Below are 24,988 nucleotides of genomic sequence, written 5' to 3'. Positions count from 1 at the left end.
CCAGGTAAACTAATGTAAATAAATAAATCAATGAAGGAATCATGCTGTGTGGGCTGGGAGGGTGGCCTAATGGTTAAGGTGTTTGCCTTACAAACACAAGGTGAAGGGTCTGAGTTTCACAAGGGATAATTGGCTAGGCTTAAAATGGCTTGCAAGAGCAGTTAGCCCAGTACTAATTTATGAACCTAAAAAGCATAATTGCTGTGAACACCGTGTTTCATAGGCAAAATACTTTTAGGGCTACCAACTAGGCACAAAAAGGGAATATTAGCTGCTGGACCCCCTGTATTTATTCTAAAAAGAACAATGGAAACCAGTTTGGGGGGGTGGAGGTGTTATGCAAGTGGTGGCTTGGATTTCGCTAACCTGATTGGCTGCCACCACTTGCACGAATTACTCATAAATATCAAATGTAAACATACAGTTGCTGCAGTGTGAAAGACAAGTTGAGAAGGTGAGTGGCACAGTTCAGTTACTTTTTCAATTTAGTTTACACAAATGGGGCTGAAATAGGGCCAGGAAGTAAGTCGTGTGTGTGTGTATATGTGTGTGCGTGTGTGTGTATATATATATATATATATATAGATATATAGATATATATATATATGTAAAACTCTACTGCCAATAATGAGCAGAGAGGTGATAAACTGTGGCAACCCCTAACTGAGAAAAGCCGAAAGATGATGATATATAGTCCTATATCTGTAGACGTATGCGTATGTATGTATATATGTTGATATTTGTGTATGTATGTGTGTGTGAGTATGTATGTGTGTGTGTGTATATATATATATATATATGTACACATCTACATATATAGGTATGTATATATCTATTTAGATATAAATATATGTACACACACATACATTTACATATTTAAATACATTTCCTGTACTGTTGATTGACTGTGTTGGATGATATGTTTGTGAAAACATCAGGCTTATGCATATCTGACATGGCTTAGTGGTAAATCACTTTGGCTGTATTGTGCAGGGTCCTGGGTTCGAGCCTTGCAGATGCTGTTTATTTTATTGCTGGGCAGAACAAGGGCCGTTGGATACATAGTAATTAATGTACTTTTAAGCATTTGTAAGCGGGTTTGTGCGTGTTAAGCACTGTTAATCTCCGGTTAATGATGCGTACAGAGAGTTAGCTTCAGTATTGCTTAACCTGTGTGCGCATTGCTTACCCCTGCACAAACGGGCTTAAACCCGCTTAATAGTGCTTACACTTACTCCCCCTTACAACTGCACTGATTTAGACAGTAATGTGTAATGGTTCTTGGGAAGGTGAGGGATTTGGAAGATGTATTATTATTTATTTTATTTATTTATTTTACATTTGTTAACCGGGATGGTTCGACTGGATACATGTCCTTTTTCAGCGGAGGCCCGGGGAGAAAAGCTCCAACAGAGTTACATTGATAATTAGGTACAGTAAATGAGCTGGAGTATGTATGGAGTTATCATTCATTACACATTTTACCTCTCATTTGTATCCATGATTCCTGTGTGCATATACTGTATGGGGCACATGTGATTATCTGTGGACTTTGCAACATTGTGACACTGGCACCTCACATCTCCATTTAATGTGGTACTCCAGTTCACAAATATATGTTGTTTAGTAGGTTATGTAAGTAAAATATTGGTCATAAAGTGATTTGACATGGAAAATGGAATGTGCTGTAGTGGGACTCGAACCGGGAATGCCTGCTCGAAGGCTAATGCTCTGCCCACTGCACTATTGCTACACTGATTCATTTGCATATATCTTCCTTGTTATCCTCTTCAGCCATATAAGCTGCATTAACCTTAGCTAAGCTATGGGCAAACCCGCTCACCTATGGTTAGCTTTAATCAGATTCATATAAAAAAGTGGTATGTTTATTTTGTAAATTTCTATTCAAAACTCCTGTTGCTGACCCTGAGACTATTTCACAGGGTCCTCAGGGTGTTAAGGCCTCTACAGCCAAAAATCCTACCCCCTCTGATAGAGATTCCAGGGCGCTGGATAGATGGGGAAAGGTTTATATGTCTGCTACCTTGGCAATCAGAGCCTTAAACTGCCAGTTTCATATGCTTAAATATCAACAGCATGTTATGGGCCTACTGAAACAGAAAATTGTTTATTTCTGATTGTGTGGAAAATAGTTACAAGAATTATTGCATTCAGCAGAACAGATTGGAAGGCATACTTTGCAATGTAGTTTTGATTCCTTGGAGGCATCTTGCAGGGCCACAGTTACTGGATCTGTGATTTGAAGGCATGCCTGGCTCAAGGAGCAAAATCTGCCTGATCATGTTAAAGCTAAATTGTTGGATGCCCCCTTGCAGCATGACACTGGTAACAAGGCAGAAGAGGAAATGGAAGACAAAGCTAAATCTGTGCAAACTGTAAGATTTCTTGCAAGTACATCCACTCAGGTTCAGTAGGCACTGGCCTACTAAAAAAATGGTCCTTTCCTGTGTCCAACAGAGACACTCAAGGCAAATCCAGGCACTCAAAAAGCTCCAGATACCAATCACAAAGTTCTTACAGGTCAAAGCAATGGGGTGCCTCCACCTCCAAATCTGGAGGAAACAAAGGACAACCCTACAGTAAGCAGTCCCAGTGACTTTCCTCTACCATCACCAATCCCTTATCTTTTGGCAGCGCCCCTTGGGGGGGGGGGGGGGACTAGCACTTCATGCTCAAAATTGGCAGTTAAAAACCCAGGACAAGTGGGTATTGAACATAGTATCCCAGGGGTACAGATTTCACTTCCGTACTTTGCCAATTCCAAATGGATGGCCAGATATGCCACAAAAGCAGTGGGCAGAGGCTCAAAAACAAGTTGTCCCTCATGGATATGAGGGCTATTCAGCCAGTAACAGAAAAGGAAAAAGGACAAGGTTATTATTCAAGACTTTTTCTGGTACCCAGAAAAGACAATTTATCAATTTTTGAACATGTTCCTGGATATTCCAAAATTCAGAATGCTGACTTTACAACAGCTGCTGCCTATGCTGGGCAGAAATGCTTGGGTGTTTATTTATATTTATTTATTTATTGCAGTTTGATTACCAGAGAGTTCCACTGGGCTTGGGGCCCGTTTTCAGTGGAGGCCCGGGGAGAAAAGCTTCAACAGGAAACAGCAGTTTAAATGTTAAAACAATTGCATCAAACACTACAAAAAGATTACATAAACATTCAGAGACAGTTGCTTTGGAAATAAGTTTGCTACAGAGAATAAATCACAGCAATGAAAATACTGGCTAATGGAATATATGATTAGGAGATTGCTATTTAGTTATCTGAGGTGAGAATTTAGTAGAGTTAAGGGAAGGTAAAAGGGGTTCGCTTGGAGAGAGGTGGGAAGATAGTGTGGAGGAATGGACGGCAGAGAGCAATTCCATTTCCTGTTTAGATAGAGGTAAGAATGGAGGTTTTTGAAGTTATTAAGGTTGGTACAGGATCTTAGAGTTGAGGGCAGGGTATTTCATTTTTTGGCTATGGTAAAGGATAAGATTAGCTGACCTGCGGGGCCCTTTGGTTTTTGAATGGTGATTAGGTTTTGGTGAGAAGATCTAAGTGGTCTAGGGGGGGTATAAGGTTGTAGAATGTTAGAGAGAGCAGGGCAGTTGGTAGGGTGGAACAGTAATTTGTGGGCTGTTATGATTTGGAGAAAGTCAAGGTGGTTGGGGAGTTTGAGCCAGTTTAGGGAGTGGAGTGAGGTGCAGTGATGTGAGGAGGATTTGGCAATGGTGGCAAATCTGGAGATTTTGTTGTAGCATTGTTTCAGTTGGGAGATAATTGAGGAAGATGAGTTTGTGAGGAGGGGAGCACCATACAGGAGGGAGGGAAGGAGGAAGGAAGAGGCAAGGGTAAGTCTGGTGCGAGGAGAGAGGAAGTGGTTGTTTCTGTAAAGTAGGCCAAGTTTTATGTGTGTTTTCTTGATGTTTAGCTGGATATGGTTATGAAATTTTAGTTGGTCATCAATAGTAATGCCGAGAAGCTTGGTAGAGGGTACAATTTCAATGTTGGAGTTGTTATGGCTGGTAATTTGAAATGAGTCCTTATCCAGAGAGGAAGATTTGGATGGGGAGAAGAGGAGGATCTTAGTTTTGTTTGCATTTAGAGCGAGATGATTTTGGAGCATCCAGTTTTCAGTGGTAGAGAAGGCACTTTGTGTTAGGGCTTTGAGCTCAGTTAGATTGGGGGCACAACAGATTAAAGTGGAACCGTCAGCGTATTGCACAATTTTGGTGTTAGGGATGGCTTTGTGGAAGTCTTTAATAAAGATGTTAAATAGTAGTGGGCCGAGTATGGAGTCTTGGGTTACTCCTGTAGGGGAAGGAAGGAAGAGGTGGCTTGGCCCCATTTCACAGCTTGGAACCTGTTTGAAAGGTAGCTGGAGAACTAAGATAAAGATTTCTGACAGAGGTTGAGATTAGAGAGGTGGTTTAGAAGGTGTGAATGAGAGATGGTGTCAAAAGGCTTTGGCTAAATCTAGAAGAACAGAGGAGACTATATTACCAGAGTCACGTGCTGAGTTGATAGAATGCAAGAAAGAAAGAAGGGCGGTGATAGTACTGTGTCCAGGGCGGAAGCCATGTTGGGTAGGAGAGAGTAGTTGGTGTTTGGTAAGGAATGGCAAGAGCTGTAGGTGGTTACATTTTTCAAGTATTTTGGAGATAGGTGAGAGGATGGCTATGGGGCGGAAGTTGGAGACATTGTAATTTTTGCCACCTTTGTGGAGAGGCAGAATGAAGGCAGAGCGCCATAGTTTGGGTACGTAGGATTTGAGTAGAGACCTATTAATAAGGATAGCGACAGGTATGGCAATAGTGTCAGAAGATATTTTTAGGAAGGAGGATGGAATGCTGTCAGGGGCATTGGAACAAGGCTTTAGTTTGTGGAGAAGTTTATTATGTCGTGTTTCACTGTTTCATTACATTTGGGTAATATGCTGGCAGGTTGCCCTCAGTCGGCCTGAATTCCAAAGTCTTTGGTATTGCATCGGTTTCCATCTCCTCTTCCATGACGTCAGGTCGTCAGGGGTATAAAACAATAAGTGGATGCCATTTTCTTCAGTCTGTCTTGCCGCGCGGTGCCTGAAGCAGAAGCATTTCACAAGTGCTGGTCGGCCGACTACTGAAATATTAGAGTTTGAGTTTCAGAACCAAAGTCCTCACTAAAGCGAAGTACCCTGTTGGGGAAACTTTTTTTTCTTGCTTCATACCGATGTCCGAAAAAGTTAATAATTGTATTACTTGTAGGAAGCAAATACCTCCTAAGGATTTCCATTTATACTGTATTCCTTGACTAGGCCCTGATCACAACGTGCCTGGCTGTCGGATTTGTGCTAGATTTAACCAACGCACTATTAAGCGTCGGTATATTTTGTGCCTCAAAGTATTTTGGAAACAAATTTATCTACCCAGAAATGTCGGATAGCAATCAGACTACCGGAGTACATAAAAAACACAAAGAAAAGGACAGGGAAAGACAGTCGAGATCCAAAACCGATGACGAAGCTTCTCCTAAGCCAGTTGCCAGTTTGCCGGTACTTAGGCGCTTTCGCATCCCCTCATACCTGCTGCTTTTGAGTCGCAGGTCTCTGCCGGCACTCACGTGGAATCCGGCATGCCGCGAGATTCCCAAGGTATTGGACCGATAGATGTATTTTCTTCTGATGGGTCCGGAGCCGCTGATCAGTCACCAACTTCTGAGGGTGTATTCAGACCTCAACATTTGTATATCAAACGGACGACAGCTGCAAGACCAAAGACAAAAGCAACTTCTAAAACTAAAAAAACGACGCATGAGCCACGTGCACAGGCCTCTATGCCTAACAAACAGATGATCAAAATGGCTGAAGACCTTATTACCTTGATCAGGGGTACCCATCCCCCTCCAGATAAGAGGCATAGGCAAGACACTGATTATGAATCTTCAGATCAGGTTTCTATTTCTCCCAATTCCTCTTCTGATTGGGAATTAGCTATACCTTCCTATGAGGATTCAGATGCAGAGGAGTCTATACCATCTGCATCACCTCCTGAGGATTATTCATTTGGAGAAACCTTGCATACTTTGAGGGCGCATTTTCACTGGGAGAGTCCAGATTTCTCAGAATCAAAAAGAGGCTCAAGGATTTCCTTCTTCCTCAGCACAGGCCTTTAGCCATACCCCCTGTTTTAGACATTGTGGATGATGTGTTTTAAGAGTCGAGCTTGACCCCTGACTCATTACCTCCGGCTCCCAGCAAGCCTGACAGATATTACAGGGTCCCTGACTCACAAATTCTTATTTATAAACCCTGCTGCTGATCCTGGAACTATTTCACAGGGTCCAAAGGGAGTTAAGGCCTCAGCAAAAAATCCTACCCCCTCTGACAGATTCAAGAGCACTGGATAGATGTGGAAAAAAGGTTTATACATGTGCTACCTTGGCAATAAGGGCCTTAAACTGTCAATTTCATATACTCAAGTATCAACAACATGTTACGGGATTGCTAAAACAGAAAATTATTTCTGAATGTGCAGAAAATAAAGAAATGCAGGAATTATTGCATGCAGCTGAACCGGTTGGAAAGCATACTTTGCAATGTGGTTTTGATTCCTTAGAGGAGGCCTGCAGGGCCGCAGTTACTGCCTCTGTGATTAGGAGGCATGCCTGGCTAAAGGAACAGAATTTGTCTGATCATGTTAAAGCAAAGTTTAGATGCACCTTTACAGCATGGTACTCTGGAATTAAGGCAGAAGATGTTTTAAAGAAAACGGAAGACAAAGCTAAGTCTATGCAAACTGTAAAAGACTTCTTACAAGTGCAGCCACCAAGATTCAGTAGACACTGGCTTACAAAAAATTGGTCCTTTCCTGTGTCAGAGCTCAAAGGGGCAAATCCAGACGCCCAAAGGGTTCAAGATACCAGGCGCAAGATTCATACAGGTCAAAGCAATGGGGCGCTTCTACCTCCAAATCTGGAGGAGATAAAGCGCAAATCTACAGAAAATGGTCACAATGACTTCCTTCTGCCTGCACCAAACATGTATCTTTTGGCAGAACCCTTAGGGGGAAAATTAGCACTTTTTGCTCAAAATTGGCAGTTAATAATCCAGGTCAAGTGGGTGCTAAACATAGTATCACAGGGATACAGATTCCATTTCCATATTCTGCCAGTGGCAAACAGTTGGCCAGATCTGCCAAAAAATCAATGGGCAGAGGCACAGAAACAGGTTACGTCCCTCATGGATATGGGGGCCATTCAGCTAGTACCAGAACAGGAAAAAGGATAAGGTTTTTACTCAAGACTGTTCTTGGTACCCAGAAAGGACAAGGCCTGGCGGCCAGTACTGGATTTATCGATTTTGAACACACACCTGGACATTCCAAAATTAAAAATGCTGACTTTGCAGCAGCTTCTTCCCATGCTGGACAAGAATGCTTGGCTGGTAACATTAGACCTAAAAGAGGCATACCTGCATGTCCCAATAAGACAATCGTGCAGAAGATACCTCAGATTCAAGCCTGGCTTAATGCATTACCAATTCTCTGCACTGCCCTTTGGCTTATCTACTGTGCCCAGGGTCTTTACAAAATGCCTGGCACCAGTAATTGCATTTTGCAGACAAAAGAAGTATTCACATATATCCCTGGACGACTGTCTCATTCAAGCAGAGAACAAGGACATTCTTCAACACCTGGCGTTTGTGAAAATGCTTCTAACATGCCTAGGGTACACAAACGAAAAGAAATCACAACTGGTGCCCTCTCAAAAGATAACATTTCTGGGTGCAAACTTGAATACACCTGCCCAGATGGCTTACCTCACGCCAGACAAGCAAAGACAACTGACTACTTACTTCAAACTGATGGCAACAAAAACACAGTTATCTGCAGACAAATTCTGCAGGCTTTGGGCTTCATGGCATCCTGCATCCTCTTGATTCCATATGCAAGACTGCATATGAGTTAAGTGCAATGGTACCTAAAAAGTTTATGGAGTCAACATTGTCAGTATAGAAACAATGATTCCTCTCATTCCCTGCCTACAACAGGAGTTTCTGTGGTGGGCAAAGGCATGTCACCAAAACATGGGACTGACCTTCACTTTACCCCCTGCCAGCCAAACCTTAACAGACTCATCAGATTATGCCTGGGGGGCCTACATGGCGGGATGATACATTCAGGGCATATGGACACCAAAACAAATGCATCCACATATCAACCAGAAAGAGATGCTAGCTGTTCAAAATGCCCTAACAGCCTTCAAGGACTTGCTTCATCCAGGACAATTACGAATAAAGACGGTCAACACCATGGTCATGTGGTATATAAACAAGCAGGGGGGGCACACACTCATACCCCCTTTGCAGATTAGCCATGACACTGGGACACAGCTTTGACTTATCAAATACATCTTCAAGCTCAATTCCTGCCAGGAAAGCAAAACACTCTGGCAGACGATTTAAGCAGGAACCTTGTGGATCCTCACGAGTGGAAACGAGATCCACAAGTCTTCAGCATGATAAAGAAATGGGGGAGCCCATAGATCTATTTGTTTCTCCTCAAAATTGTCAATTGAAAAGATTTTGCACAAGGACTTTTCACAAGGACTTTTCACAGACAAGCATGGAAATTGGACGCCCTATCTTTCAGTTGGAAAAACCTATCAGTTTACGCCTTTCCTCCTTAGCCTCTTCTTCCCAGAGACCTCCTAAAAGTCAGACGAGAAACCAAAGATTATACTAATTGCCCCGTACTGGCCCTGCCAATACTGGTACCCAATTCTAAGGAACTTGTCTCAATACCCAGCTTGGACCTTACCTCAAAAACCTCGACTACTGTCCCAGCAAAACAATCAGATCCTGCACAATCAACTCCAGACACTGAACCTGGCAGCATGGCTGATCATATAGTTATACAAGCAACACCTCTCAGAAAAGCTTTGATGGATGTCATTTTGGAAGCCAGAAGGCCTAGTACTTGAAAATCTTATGCTGATAAATGGAAGATATTCTGTGCTTGGAATAAAGTACAAGGAACTGATGCAGCAGAACCAAATATTCCTCAGATATTACAATATTTAATTGAGATGCCTGACAAGGGCCTATCTTTTTCATCAATTAAAATTCATGCCTCTGCCATTTTGGCTCATTACAAAACAGAGCCACCAATCTTTTCTCATCCTTTACTAAAGCAGCATCTTAGAGGAGCCAAAAATTTAAGGCCTCCTAGAAGATCACCAATACCTCCATGGGACCTCAATTATGTGTTGGAAAAGCTCACCCTGCCTCCATTTGAACCAGCTGCTACCGGTGATATAAAGTTCTTATGGAAAACAGCTCTGCTACTAGGAATTACTTCAGCTAGAAGAGTTTCAGAGCTACAGGCCCTCGTGGCTGTAGAGCCTTTTATCATATTTTACCCAGACAGGGTGTCTGAGAACAAATCCTACATTTATGCCTAAGGTGGTTTCCAGTGTGGCTCTTAACCAGACTATTCATCTGCCAACCTTTTATCCAAAACCACAGAACAAGGGGGAAAAGAATTCAGAATTCCTTGTTCGTGCACAGACGGCTAAGATTCTACTTGAGCAGGACTAAAGCTCTAAGAAAAACTGAGCAATTACTAGTGGCATATGCTGCAGGATCAGAAGGAAAGGCTATTTCAAAGCAGACTATTTCAAAGTGGATAAGTCACTGCATTCGTTTCTGCTACTTACACCATGGTAAACCTGTGCCCAAGGGCATTAGGTCTCATTCCACCAGAGCTGCAGCTACTAAAGCAGCCTTTCTCAGAGGAGTACCAACCAAAGACATTCTAGAGGCTGCTACTTGGGGTTCTGTTCATACCTTTACAAAGCATTATCATTTGCCTCTCTTAAGTCCAGGGCAGGCTTTGCCACTGCAGTTCTGCAGGGCCTTATAGCCGCACCAAACACTGTTTAGCTCCAGCCACCCAACCATAGCTTTGGGATTCTACCCAAATGTAATGACTGCAACAGTGAAACACGTAGAACATAGTACAGTTGTGTACACTTACTATAAATGTAGATGTTCGAGTGTATTCTCTGTTGCAGTCCAGGTTACCCTCCCGCCATCCCCCTTTCATTCTGGAGTTTCTTTCCTTTTCTATCTTCTACAGCCTTTGTGGTGTATTTGCTTGTCTATGAAGGTAAAGTTTATATTGATGCATGTATTTATATATACATAATTTTGCTACCTTTTTGGGGGAACCTGACATCTGGGGCAAGAAAAACTAAAGAAAATGGCATCGGCTGCATGTTTTATACCCCTGACGTCTTCGAAGAGGAGACAGCAACTGACGCAGGACCCAAGACTTTGGAATTCAGGCCGACTGAGGGCAACCTGCCAGCAGATTACCCAAATGTAATGACTGCAACAGTGAATACACTCTAACATCTAAATTTATGGTAAGTGTACACAACTGTATTTTTGTAGGATTGGGTATATGACAGAACTGTGTATGGAGGCAGTTAAAAACCGAAGTGTTTTACTTTGGTAGCTCTGATGTTGTATAGGCTAGGCTCGATATAGATGCTTTTGCAGTTTTGTAAAATGAATGTTTAAGTGTGCAGTATTATTTTTGCCTTCTTGCTGTGATAACATTATGTGCTTCTCTGAATGTTACATGAAGATTGCCTAAATGTAACTTTCTTGTACTGTTCATCTTTCCTTCAGTGTCTGCAGAACTGTTACCAACTGAATTAATTTGTTTAATGAGTAACACAATGTGTTAACCTGTATTAGTTATTCATTGTTACAAAAGTAATTTTTTTTCTTCAAGAGAAAAGTACAGAAAAATGCCCTAATTCTTTTTTTTTTTCTTCAAGAGAAAAGTACAGAAAAAACCCTAACAGACTGTATCTTGGATATTGAGGATCTTGTGAAAAATGGAATCAAACAAAGGTATGATTTTTAACAAACATTTTTCTTTCTGTTTTACAAAACAAAGCGAAATCCGTATCATTTGAAAATAGTGTATATACTGCAAGCAATAACTTACTGTGATTCTTTTAAATTAAACCTTCTAGTGGTGCAGCGGTTAGCGTTGCCGCCTCACAGCAAGAGGTTCTCCGGTTCGATTCTCTGCTGGGGGTGCCTTCTCTGCAGAGTCTGCATGTCCTCCTTGTGGTCGCATGGGTTTTGTCTGGGTGCTCTGGTTTCCTCCCACATCCCAAAGACATATGCAGTAGGTGGATTGGACACTCTAAATTGGCCCTAGGTGTGAGTATGTGCGTGTGTGTGCCTTCTGTGGAAGGTTGGGCGCCGGGCTGGCAACTTGACGCCGTAAAACTTCACTGTCAATCATGAGCGGACAGATGATCCGCTGTAGCGACCCCTAACTGGGAAAAGCCAAAATAAGAAGCTTAGTTGGCTCCATAGTGGATAGCAGAAATGCTGTGACTGCAGTGTTCGTTGCCAGGGAGGAAGCGACTGGTTGACACCCACTTGCTCTTTTTGTGTGGGGGAGGTCTGTCCCGCTATGGGGTGATTCAGCTTGCAGCAGTAAAAATAAAAGCATTAACACACATTTTTATGAATATAGTTGTTACGTATTCTACCAATGTACAGAAGCATGCTTAAGTCACTGGCATGACATCAGACTGACGTAAGGACCTAATAGAAAAGATTGAAAAAAAAAAAAAACTGAAGAGAGGAACCTTGTTTGATTTGGCTTATTTTTCAGGCTGTGCCTCAACCCTTGAATCCAGTCACCAGACAGAAAACGTGTCTGATAGGCTGATCTCCAATAGTGTTAAGAGCCCCTTTGTGGGTAATTTGCGATACATCGGCTAGTGTCCCGGGGAATGAATCCGCAATCGTCGCTTGGCAAAAGACTGGTTTAGAGGTTATGGGGGTTGCATGCATACACATTCTCAAGTGTCAGTCTCTTTTTATTAAACATTTTAATAAAAAAAAAATGTACTGAGCAATATATACTACATAACTTCATAGAGCTGGTGATAACAGACTTTGTGTATACTGGATGTTTGTGTTTCACTGCTGCAGTCAAAACACTTGGGTTATCCTGCTGGCAGGCTACCCGCAGTCGGCCTGAATTCCAAAGTCTCGGTCCGGCGTCGGTTGCTGTCGCCTCTTCCCTGACGTCAGTGCGACACGGGGTATAAAAGATACAGCCGACGTCATTTTCTTCAGTCTTTCTTGCCGCACGGTGCCCGAAGCAAAAACATTTGGCAAGTGCCGGTCGGCCGACTCCTGCGATGTTCAAAAACTAATTTCAGATCCGAAGTCTTCATTAAAGCTAAGTACCCCATTGAGGAAACTTTTTTTTCTTGCTCCAGACCGATGTCAGAAAAAGTTAACAGTTGTATTTCTTGTGGGAAGCAAATACCTCATAAGGATTTTCATTCTTACTGTATTCCTTGCCTAGGCCCTGACCACGACGTTGCTAACTGTCGGTTTTGTGCTAGATTTAACCAACGCACTATTAAGCGTTGGTATGATTTTGCTTTTCATTGCTTTGGCCGAAGATTCTATTATATAATGCAGTCGGAACAGCCAACGACCGGAGTTTATAAAAAGCGCAAGGAAAAAGAAAAGGACAGGCATCCGAGGTCCAAAACCGACTACGAGGCTTCCGCTAAGCCAGTCGTTGGTTCTCAGTGAGGTGCTTCGCAGCCCCTGATGCCCGCTACCTCAGAGCCACAGGCCGCTTCTGACTCCCACGTGGAGCCAGCTAGGCCTCTGGAAACTCAAGGTATTGGACACTCGGAAACTTTTCCCTCAGATGGGTCTGGAGCCGCTGAGTAGGCATCGGCTTCTGAGGGTGTTTTCAGACCTACTCAGTTATACGTAAAGCCTACCTCAGCTTCAAAGGCAAAGACTAAAGCAGCTCTAAAGACAAAGAAACAAGTACAGCATTCTCCTGGACAGACTTCCATGCCTAAAAAACAGATGCTTAAAATGGCCGAAGACCTAATTACTTTGATCAGGGGTTTCCCATCCCTCTCCTGATAAGAGGCCTAGGCAAGAGACAGAATACTCAGATCGGTTTTCCATTTCCTCTGACTCCTCTTCTGAAGAGGAATACTCTCTTCCTCCCTATGATGATTCTGATGCTGAAGAATCTATCCCTTCAGCCTCTCCTCCTGAGGATTATTCTTTTGGGGAAACCCTACATACCATGAGGAAGCATTTTCACTGGGAGAGCCAAGATTACTCAGAATCTAAGAAAAGGCTCAGACTTTCTTTTACTACCTCAGCACAGACCTCTTGCTATTCCCCCTGTTCTAGACATTGTAGATGATGTATTTTCAGAATCTGACCTGTCTCCTGACTTTTGCCAGACAGATACTAAAGGGTTACAGATTCTCATAAATTTCTATTTAAAAACCCTGCTGCTGACCCAGAAACTGTATCTCAGGGTCCCAAAGGGGTCAAGGCTTCCACTGCAAAAAAATGCTGTCCCCTCTGATAGGGATTCAAGGGCACTGGACAGATGGGGGAAAAAAGTTTACACTTCTGCTACCTTGGCTGTAAGAGGTTTAAATTGTCCGTTTCATATGCTTAAATACCCGCAATACTTAATGTCACTGCTAAAACAGAAAATGTTGACAAATTCTCAATGTATAGAAAACAATCAAATGCAGGATTGATTGTATGCAGCTGAACAAGTGGGAAAGCATACTTTGCAATGTGGTTTTCATTCTCTGGAGGCCTCTTGCAGGGCCGTTGTTACAGGTTCAGTCATTAGGAGGCATGCTTGGTTAAAGGAACAGAATCTGCCTGATCATGTTAAAGCAAAATTATTGGATGCTCCATTACAACATGATACTTTGGTGTTAAGGCAGAAGAGGTGTTGAAGAAAATGGAGGATAAAGCGAAGTCTGTGCAGACAGATAAGGATTTCTTACAGGTACAGCCACCCAGATTTAGCAGGAACTGGCCTACAAAGAATTGGTCCTTTCCAGTATCACAGGCCACAAAGAGGCAGATACAGACGCCCTAGAGGCAGATCCCAGCCCCAAGGCTCATACAGGCCTAAACAGTGGGGTGCTTCTACCTCCAAAAGCGGAGAAGACAAATCACAGCCATATAGGAAACAGTCCCAATGACTTTCCTGTGCTAGTACCAAGCACTTATCTGTTGGCAGCCCCCTTAGGGGAAAACTAGCACTTTTTTCACAAAATTGGCACATGATCACCCAGGACAAATGGGTCTTGAATATAGTATCTCAGGACTACAGGTTCCACTTTCACACCCTGCCAAAGGCAAAAGGTATGCCAGACCTGCCACACAATCAATGGATAGAGGCACAAAAACAAGTTTCATCCCTCATGGACATGAGGGCCATCCAGCGAGTACCACAGCGAGAGCAGGGACAAGGATTTTACTCAATACTTTTCCTGGTACCCAGAAAGGACAAAGCCTAGAGACCAATACTGGACCTGCCTATTCTAAATACCTTTCTGGACGTTCCAAAATTCAAAATGCTGACTCTGCAGCAGCTTCTGCCCATGCTGGGCAAGAAGGCTTGGCTTGTAACTTTGGACCTAAGAGGTATACCTGCATGTCCCAGTCAGACAGTCTTGCAGAAGATACCTCAGATTCATAGCTGGCTCAATGCACTACCAATTCTCTGCACTGCCCTTTGGCTTATCTACTGCACCCAGGGTCTTCACAAAATGCCTGGCACCAGTAATTGCTTTTTGCAGACAAAGAGGAATTCATATATATATCCTTACTTGGACGACTGCCTTATTCAAGCAGACAACAAGGACATTCTACTAAAGCATCTGGCGTTTGTAAAAAGATGGCTAATTTGCCTAGGGTACACAGTAAAGGAAAATAAATCAAAACTAGTACCCTCTCAAGAGATAATATTCCTGGGTGCAAGCTTAAATACAACTGCCCAGATGGCTTATCTAACACCAGACAGAGGCATCTGACTTCTTACTTCCAAATGTTGGCAACAAAGACCCAGTTATCCGCAAGAAATATTCTGCACACTTTGGGTTATACGGCATCCTGCATTCAGCTAATTCCATATGCAAGACTGCATAGGAGGAAACTACAATGGTATCTAAAGTGTTTGGACTCGACATTGCCACAGCCTGGAAACATTAATTTCCCTCATTCCCTGCCTGCAACAAGAGTTTCGATGGTGGGCACAGGCCTGTCACCACAACAAGGGACAGCCATTCACTTTACCCACAGCCAGGCAGACACTAACAACGGATGTATCAGATTATGCCTGGGGGGCCCACATGGCAGGAAAATGTATTCAGGGCACATGGTCCGCAAGCCAAATGCATCTTCATATCAATCAAAAAGAGATGCTAGCTGTTCAGAATGCCCTGACAGCCTTCAAGGATCTACTTCATCCAGGACAACTGCTGATAAAGACTGACAATACTACAGTCATGTGGTACATAAGCAGGGAGGCACACATTCCTACCCCTTCTGCAGACAAGCCATGACTTTGTGGAACACAGCATTGACTTATCAAGTGCACCTGCAAGCACAATTCCTGCCAGGAAAGACAAATACGTTGGCAGACAAACTAAGCAGAAACCTCATGGATCCTCATGAGTGGAAACGAAATCCACAAATCTTCAGCATGATAACAAGGAAATGGGGATGGCCAGACATAGATCTATTTGCCTCCCCCTCAAAACTGCCAAATACAGAGATTCTGCACAAGGACTTATCACAAACAAGCATGGAAAGTGGATGCTTTATCATTCAGCTGGAAAAACCTTACAGTATATGCCTTTCCTCCACTGCCTCTCCTCCCCAAGGTACTCCTAAACGTCAGGCAAGAGAAGCCAAAAATTATACTGATAGCCCCAGACTGGCCTCGCCAGCACTGGTACCCAGTCCTAAAGAGCTTGTCTCAAGGCTCAGCCTGGACATTACCTCAAATTCCTCATTTACTGACGCAACAAAACAGTCCGATCTTGCACAGCCAACTCAGAACCCTAAATCTGGCAGCTTGGCGGATAATGTAACCATTCAAAAGACACTTCTCTCTAAAGTAGTTATGGATGTGATTTTGGAGGCTAGGAGGCCCAGCACCAGAAAATCTTAAGCAGGAAAATGGAAGAGATGCTGTGCTTGGAACCAGGCACAAGGAATTGACACGCTTGTACCAAATATTCCTCAGATTTTACAGTACCTAACTGAGATGCTGGACAAAGGCCTATCCTTTTCATCAATTAAGATCCATGCCTGTGCAATTTCAGCTCATTGCAATACGGACCCCCCTATTTTTTCACATCCACTGCTAAGGCAGTTCCTCAGAGGGGCCAAAACCTCCAAGGAGAGCGCCAATACCTACGTGGGACCTCAGTTTTGTCTTGGAGAAACTCACACTGCCTTCTTTTGAGCCAGCCAGTACAGCTGAGATAAAATTCTTATGGAAAACAGCTCTGCTCCTAGCAATAACTTCGGCAAGAAGAGTCTGAGTTACAGGCAATAATTTTTTTTTCTCTGAGGACAAACCCAACATTTACGCCTAAGGTAGTGTCCAGTGTGGCTCTAAACCAAACCATTCATTTGCCTACCTTTTATCCAAACCCACAGAATAAGGGGGGGGGACTTCTGCATTCTTTGGACATACACAGACAGCTACGCTTCTATTTGGACAGAACTAAAGCTTTCGGACTGAGCATCTCTTAGTGGCATATGCTGCAGGATCACAAGGAAGGGCTATCTCAAAGCAGACTATTTCAAAATGGATAGGCCACTATTCACAACATGGCAAATCAGTGCCTAAGGGCATTAGACCACATTCAACCAGAGCAGCAGCCACTTCAGCAGCCTTCCTCAGAGGAGTACCAACCAAAGACATTTTGGAGGCTGCAACTTGGACTTCAATGCACACTTTTACAAAGCACTACCACTTGCCTCTTTACTCGAAATCCAGAGCAGGCTTTGCCACTGCAGTTCTGCAGGGCCTCTTAGCCACTCCTAATTCTATTTAGGCCCAGCCACCCAACTTCAGCTTTGGGATTCAACCCAAGTGTAATGACTGCAACAGTGAAACACGATGAACATAGTACAGTTGTGTACCTACCATAAATGTAGATGTTAGAGTGTATTCACTGTTGCAGTCCAGGTTACCCATCCACCACCCCCCTTTCTTTGCTGGGACTTATCTGTACTGCTCTATTCTATACAACCCATGTGGTGTATTTGCTTGTAGATGAAGGTAATGTTTATATTGGTGCATGCTTTTTTATTAGCATAATTTTTAGCCTACCCTTTAGGGGGCACCCGACATCTAGGGCAAGAAAATCTGACGAAAATGGCATCGGCTGCATCTTTTATACCACTGTCGCACTGACGTCAGGGAAGAGGTGACAGCAACCGACGCCGGACCAAGACTTTGGAATTCAGGCCGACTGCGGGTAGCCTGCCAGCAGGATAACCCAAGTGTAATGACTGCAACAGTGAATACACTCTAACATCTACATTTATGGTAGGTACACAACTGTACTTTCTAGATTCTTCCTCCTAACTCCATGGATTTCATGCATCATTTCCATAGGGTGGAGACCTTAGGGGCCACTTCTGGTATGTTGGATTAGTAATATGCTCTTCAGTTAAGTCCATCTATGAGGAGGAAAAATAAAAGTAGATATGTTTTCCCCCTAAAAGATATAAAGAGGGTTTGGCTAAAAAAATTCTTGCAGCCTTTATGCCGTAAGGAAGTTAAGTTGCAATAAATCCAATGCAAGCAGTAGGCAAGGAGGGACTGGAGCCAGCACCCTGCAAAATGTATGGACAGTCAAGGTGAAAACATGGTAGTTGAGAGAACATACCAGGATCTGTGGATTTCATTTGATTTTTATCTATAGAAAGTTTCAGAAGATGAACAGTAGATTAAAAGAACACGGAACAGTGCTTTTTCTAATCACAGATTCTATTCAGCCCAATATTGATGAGAACATAGAACTGAACGTGAGTAGCAGCGGCATAAATCAGGCTGTCATGTATTGAGATTATTAACAGCACAAATATAGGTCTAGAAGGAGGGAAGGAAGAATATGCATTTGGCTAGTCTGCCGTAATTTATTGAACGCAGATTCTGTTAGGATTTTATCAAAAAGCAAGTGGCAGCATGGACTTAAATTCCAAAAGGGGAGATCAGTATCCAAAACTGCGCATCTCCATATCAAAAACTGCACAGAACCCCATGTCACCCTAGAATAGAGCAGAGCTATTGCCCAGTTGCTATTGTATATTTTGAGTTGTACTGACTGAATGAAAGGTTGTCTATGGTGTGGAAGCTAGAAGTGGGGTTCCCCCATAGAGATGATGCATTTGTTTTGATCAAGACACAAGTAAGAGCACTTTGTAGATGGCATTGATCTGAGTATACAAACAAAAGGGTATGCAGTTTAATATTTCCTTGCTGCTGGAGGTCTAGATTCCTGGTTAGGGATTTTTTAAATTAACTCCTTTGGTGGCGAGACCAGTTTTATCTGACTCCAGGTCTCTCCTTTTCCTTTCCAGTTCCAGCACAGTCTTTCACTAGACATTTCAAACTTTACTAGGGAAGGAGTGTCTGTGGGAGTCAAGGGAGGGGTCCTGGGAACAAAAAGGACAGATCATAACAAATGTACACGAAAGAGTTGATGGCTGTAATTTTAGTCAACGTTCTAAATCATCTGTGGTCCACAGCAGTATTATAAGTGGTTGCAGACAACACCACAGTGATGTGGTACATAAACAATCCGGGGGGGGGGGCACCAATTCTTACCCTCTATGCAAACTAGCCATGGTATCCTGAGATATAGTAAACTTCTAGAAAAGCACCTCGAATCAAGTTGGATAAACACGAACAGTTTTATTAAAAGACCCAACACTAATAACGTTTACAGTGTACAATCATGTTTTCGTCTTAAACTTAGTCAGATAAAATGTAAAGTTACAACCTTCCCAATTTATATTCTAGTTAATTGAAACCAGTTAGTATTACCAATAAGAATAAAAATGTCATTATATCATTAAAAACATTTAAAAGGGTTTAAAACTTTGCCTTAAAGTGTCTGTTTATACCACACTACAACCACATATTGTAGTACCTTATCTAAAGGTATAAGTCAAATTTCTACACAGTAATATTGTTGGATATATAAAAAATTATTTGTATATAAAAAAATCAAATCCAACATAAAAGGCATTAAAAATCTGTTTAAAAAGTATTAAAATGTATAACATATATGAAATAATCCTATGGCTCCCTCATGTGGCAGAGCTGTGCAGGACCAGCAAAGACCCTCATGAATGGAAACTGAATCGGGGGTCATCCTGTAACTGATGCAGTTGTGAGGTTCACCTCCAAAAGTCTTCTAGGAACTGATACAGCTGTAGGGAACCTCAGATTGATCTGTTTGCCTTCATTTACAAGAATCAACTGGCAAAATTCTGCTTCAGGATTCCATGCAAGAAGGGCTGGAAAATCGATGCATTTTCATTTGCTTGGACAGGAACGAGCAAATAGGCAGAATGTTCTTGTTTGCTTTTCCACCCTTTCCATTTGTATCCAGAGTCATGATTCAGAAGGACTCCAGAGGTCATTGTGGTGACTCCCTTCTGACTAGGCAGCAGAGGTTCTCCCTCTTTTTAGAAATTTCTAAGGGCAATTACCACAAGCTTCCTCACAGACTGGTCCTAGTTACACAAGACGGGGGGGGGGGGACTCCAGAGGTCATTGTGGTGACTCCCTTCTGACTAGGCAGCAGAGGTTCTCCCTCTTTTTAGAAATTTCTAAGGGCAATTACCACAAGCTTCCTCACAGACTGGTCCTAGTTACACAAGACGGGGGGGGGGGGGGTTTGATGTACTCTGACTCGAAACAACTTCAACATCCTGCCCAGATAACAAATTTTAATACCTTTTAGGCATCAGTTTCTAAGGTCAAGCAGCAGGTATAAAAGGAGGCAGTAAAACTTGCTACTAGTAAATTGTATATTGAGAAATGGAAGTAAAATTCTAGTTGATGCCATGACAAGATGAATTGCTGTTCTGTAGTCTGTCTTAACCTGCAAGATACATTTGTCAACCATTTTAGCATGTTTGTCCAAGGATCCTCACCTTTCAGTGCACTCCCATGTTAAAGTGTTGAAAAGTGTTTTTCACCAAGCCTTCTAGAAAACTGGTGTTTCCTCCTTGAGATCTGATCGTAACCTTGTTTTAGAAAAATATTCACTCCATTTGACCCAGCTTATCAGGATGTTTTAAGGTTATTTAACATGGAAGCTGTTTTGCTGTTTGCTTCTGTCTTTTGCAAGAAGAATATCCGAGTTGCAAGCTTATGGTGGGTAAACCTTATCTTATTTTCCACAAAGATGGAGTTTCCTTTTGAACTAATCCTCCTCTTATGTCCAGAGTCTTATTGGAGTTTGCTTTGAGCTAAGCTACCCATCTTCCTGACTTTTTTCCAGAACGAAAAAATGGAGGGTTCTCCAAATTCTGGATGTCCACAACCAATTTCCATAATTGGACAGAACTAAAATTTTCAGAAACTCTGATCAGTTATTCATTTCTTAGGAAGGTAAGAAAAAAGGATAACATGTCAAAGAACTGTGTTCATATAGTTGTCTTTTTTATTTATCTTTTGTTATAAATCACAGTAAGGCAATTCCAAGCAGGTACAAGGCTTATTCTACCAGGGCCTTGGCTTCATCTGTGGCTTTTTAGAAAGGGTTGGATTCTAGAAGTATTCTAGAAGGAGCAAATTCGTCCTCTGTACATACCTTTACAAAGCACTACAGACTAAATTTTTTCTCTAGGTTATCACTGCAGTGGTGGTGCTGTGTTAGTAAGATGCTGTCCAGTTCGATTCTCAGCTAGAGCGTCTTCTGTGTGGAGACGTGCGTGAATGGGCGTACCTTCGTTGAAGGTTGTGCGTCAGACCTGCAAGTCGGAACGTAAAAATCTACTGCCAATCATTAGCGGATCGGAGTTCCGTTGTTGTGGCGACCCCTAACCGGGAAAAGCCAAAAGACACAAGAACAGGTCTAGGGCAGGCTTTGCTAGAAACATCATCCAGGGCTGCTGGACCCACATCCTTACATCACCCAGTCAGCTTAAGCTTTGGTAGTCTATCCACATAGCTAAGGCTGCTGCAGCAGTAATCAAATGATGAACATAATACAGTTGTGTAAGTAAATTTACCATACTAGTAGATGTTTGAATTATTACTACTGCGGTAGCCGCTCTCTCCCTCCATCCTGTTTATTTTTGTAGTTTGGATGAGGACTTTAATTTTTATTTTCCTACCATTGACTTCTTTTGTGGCTTAAGCTTCCTCCTCTTAGTTGGCATGAAATCTCTAAAGGGCATGGCATCCGTACCACTGTTTTTCTTTAGTGCTGCTCGAGTTGGTAATGGTTTGGGAGTTGGAAGGATCCCTTAAATTTTGGAAGCTGGCCGATGTATCCTTAGCAGGATATAACCCATACAGCTAAGGCTACTGCCGCAGTGTTCATTTGAACATCTACTGTTATGGTAAGTTTACTTGCACAACTGTCCTTTATGAGGTTTTGATATTGTTATAGAGGGAAAAGGGTACAGGGGCATATGTAAGTGAAATCAAGATGGAGACTGCTTGCTGACTTTACAGAGGGAGATGCAAGAGCCATGAGAGAGATTGGAAGAAAGGATGGCTACAAGTCCAGTATAGGATAGAAGTAGAGAGAGTGTTAGCTGCAGAGAACTGTAAATGGATATCGTAGATTAAGAAAGGTGGACGTTCATGTTTCACTGTTGCAGTCATCACACTTGGGTTATTTACCTGCAGGTAGCCCTCAGTCGGCCCGAATATGAGAGTCTTGGGAATTCTGCGTCTGATGCTGTTGCCTCTTCCATGACATCAGGTCATCAGGGGTGTAAAACATGCAGCAGACGCCATTACATCAGCTTTTCTTGCCTTGTGGGAGCCCAAAGCAGAAGCAGTTCACAAGTGCAGGTCAGCTGCTACCTGAAATTTTCATTTCTCGAGTTTCAAACCTTAAGTCTTCTAAAGCCAAGTACTCCGTTGTGGATCCTTTTTTCTTGCTCTAACCGCTGTCAAAGTTAACAATTGTCTTGCCTGTGGAAAGCAAATACCTCAGATTTTCATTCATACTGCGTCACCTGTTTATGCCCAGATCACGACGTTCCTTGCTGTTGGTTTTGTGCCTTGTTTAATGCCCAAACTATTCGTTGTCTGGCTATCTTTGTCACTAAATTCTTTCGCGCTCATCCTCCATATTCCGAAATGGCTTTGATAAGCCATCTGACTACAGATCTTCCGAAGAAACGTAAGGATAAAGACAAACCACATAGATCCAGAACTGCCAACGACTCTTCCGTTAAGCTAGTCACCAGTCTGCCGGTACTCAGTGAGGCTCTTTCGCAGTCCGATACCTGCTTCTACAGATTTGCAGGCCTCTGCTAAGACCCATTCAGAGTCAGATGTGAGATGCTTCTTAGACTGTGGATGTCTCTACCTTGGATGGGTCCAGAGCCTCTGTCCAGGCACTGGCTTCTGAGGGTGTATTCCGACCTTCTGATGTTCGTATTAAACCGACAACTTCGTTTTGGACTAAAACTACTGAGTTTCTCAGGCCCAGAGTTTGCACTATGCCTAGAAAACAGATAACCAAAACGCATGCTGAAGCTCCCATGCCACAAAAACAAATGCTTAGAATGGCTGAATACCTTATAACTTTAATTAGGAGAAGCCAGCCTTCCCCCTCTAAAAGACAAAGAATTGATTTTCCTTCTGATTCTACAGACCATGAGTCCGATGACTCTGATTATCAGGACATACCCTTACCCTACCTACTTATGAGGATTCAGATGCAGAGGATTCCATTCCCTCTGCCTCCCCTCCAGAGGACTTTTCTTTTGGTGAAACCTTGCATACCTTAAGAGAGCATTTCCACTAAATGCCAGGTCTACCCTCATTCCAAAAAGAGACTCAGAGAATTTTTAGACTTGCCTCAGCACAGGCCTCTAGTTATACCCCCTGTCCTGGATATTGTAGATGTCTTCATGGAATCCAGTTTTACTCCTGATACTTTACCACCAGCTCCTAGAAAGCCTGATGGGTACTACAGAGTACCTGATTCTCACAAATTTCTTTTTAAGAATCCCACTGTGGATCCAAAGACCATTTTCCAGGGACCTAAAGGCATTGAGGCTACTACATCCAAAAACCCTACCCCTTTGAACAGGGGTTCTATAGCTTTAGACAGATGTGGAAAGAAGGTATATACTTCTGCAACTCTTGCCATTAGGGCTTTGAATTACCAGTTTCACATGTTGAAGTACCAGCAGCATACTATGGAACTGATCAAACAAAAAATGTTGCTTCTAGATTGTACAGAAAAGATTTACAAGAGTTAATGCATTCCACAAACCAAGTTAATAAACATACTTTGCAGTGTGGTTTTGATGCCTTAGAAGCATCTTGCAGGGCAGTCATTGGGTCTGTACTGAAAAGGCATGCTTGGCTGAAGGAACAGATCTTGCCAGACCTTGTCAAAGCAAAATTAGTAGATGCTCCATTAAATCAGGAACGTTTGTTTGGCACAAAAGCAGAAGTAGTTCTTAAAAAGATGGAGGAAAAAAGCTAAATCTATGCAAACTGTTATAAGATTTCTTACAGGTGCAGCCATCTAGATTCAGCAGGCATTGACCTTCTAAAAACTGGTTCTTTCCAGTCCCTCCCAGGCCTTCTCAGTCCAAACCCAAGGGCAACAAACCACCAAGACTACAGTCTTAGGGTATGCAGAGATCTAAACAGTGGAGTGCTCCCACCTCAAACAAGGAGTGGTAAGCCACCCCCTTATGGAAAAAGTTCACAATGACTTGTCTATCATCCTACCCAGCCATGCCCAAGTACTTGCACCCCCAGGAGGAAAACTCACCCTGCATGCAAAAAATGGGATGTCCATTACCCAGGACCGATGGGTCCTAAACATTGTTTCCCAGGGATACAGATTCTACTTCCACTCACTGCCAACCCCAAGTGGGTTGCCAGACCTTCTTCCAAACCAGTGGGCAGAGGCTCAAAAGCAAGTACTTTCTCTTCTCAGTATCAGGGCTATTCAACCTGTTGCAATAGAGAAAGAGACACTGTTTCTACTCAATACTGTTGCTGGTGCCCAGAAAAGAGAACTCTTGGTGCCCTATCCCGGATCTGTCAATTCTCAATCCCTTCCTGGTGGTCCCAAAATTCAAGAATGCTTACACTGAAACAGCTTCTTCTTATGCTAGCCTGGCTAGTCACCCTGGACTTAAAAGAAGCTTATCTGCACATCCCCATAAGGGAATCCTGCAGGAAATATCTACATTTCAGGGCAGGCTCTATGAACTATCAGTTTTCTGCACTTCCCTTTGGCTTATCTACTGCACCCAGGGTATTCACAAACTGCCTGGCTTCAGCCATTACATATTGCAGGCAGAGAAATATTCAGATTTACCCATACTTGGATGATTGCCTGTTTCAGGTAGACTGTCAGGAATTGCTACTTCAGCACTTGGCATTTGTAAAGAGACAACTGGTGCCCAGCCAAAAGATTGTATTCATGGGAGCAAGCTTGAACACAACTTCCCAGATGGCATTCCTCACTCCAGAAAAACAGGTTTATTTGACAAACTACTTCAAACTAATGGCCACCAAAATCCAGCTAACTGCAAGCCCTAGGGTTCATGGCCTCATACATTTTACTAATTCCATATGCAAGACTGCATATGAGGAAGTTTCAGCGGTACTTAAAAGGTCTCTGGTGTCAACTTTCTCAGAACCTGGAAACACTTTCATTCCTTGTCTAAGGGCAGAGTTCCTTTGGTGGGCAGAGGCATGCAACCACAACAAGGGACTTCCTTTCACTCAATCCCTCGCCACCCAAACCCTGACAACAGACTCATCAGACTATGCATGGGGGGCTCACATGGCAGGCAAATGCATTCAAGGCAAATGGAGCCCAGGACAAATTGCCCTGCATATCAATC

At 42.8% G+C, this 24,988-nt stretch overlaps 1 protein-coding gene across 1 annotated transcript in view; it reads left to right on the top strand.

The window, feature by feature from the left end:
* RTEL1 (regulator of telomere elongation helicase 1) overlaps positions 1-24,988 on the top strand; it is a gene marked incomplete in the record, with an annotated part of 4,697,248 nt that overhangs the window by 79,078 nt on the left and 4,593,182 nt on the right. Inside the window, 1 exon segment of the mRNA XM_044056976.1 lies at positions 10,843-10,918. Within this exon segment, the coding sequence (XP_043912911.1) occupies positions 10,843-10,918 (76 nt within the window).

This window comes from Protopterus annectens, chromosome 14.part0, assembly GCF_019279795.1.
Source record: "Protopterus annectens isolate FY-2018-M chromosome 14.part0, PAN1.0, whole genome shotgun sequence".
In the NCBI taxonomy this organism is placed as follows: domain Eukaryota; kingdom Metazoa; phylum Chordata; order Ceratodontiformes; family Protopteridae; genus Protopterus; species Protopterus annectens.
Note: the sequence above shows the minus strand (reverse complement) of the source record. Positions and strands in the feature narration are given on the sequence as shown.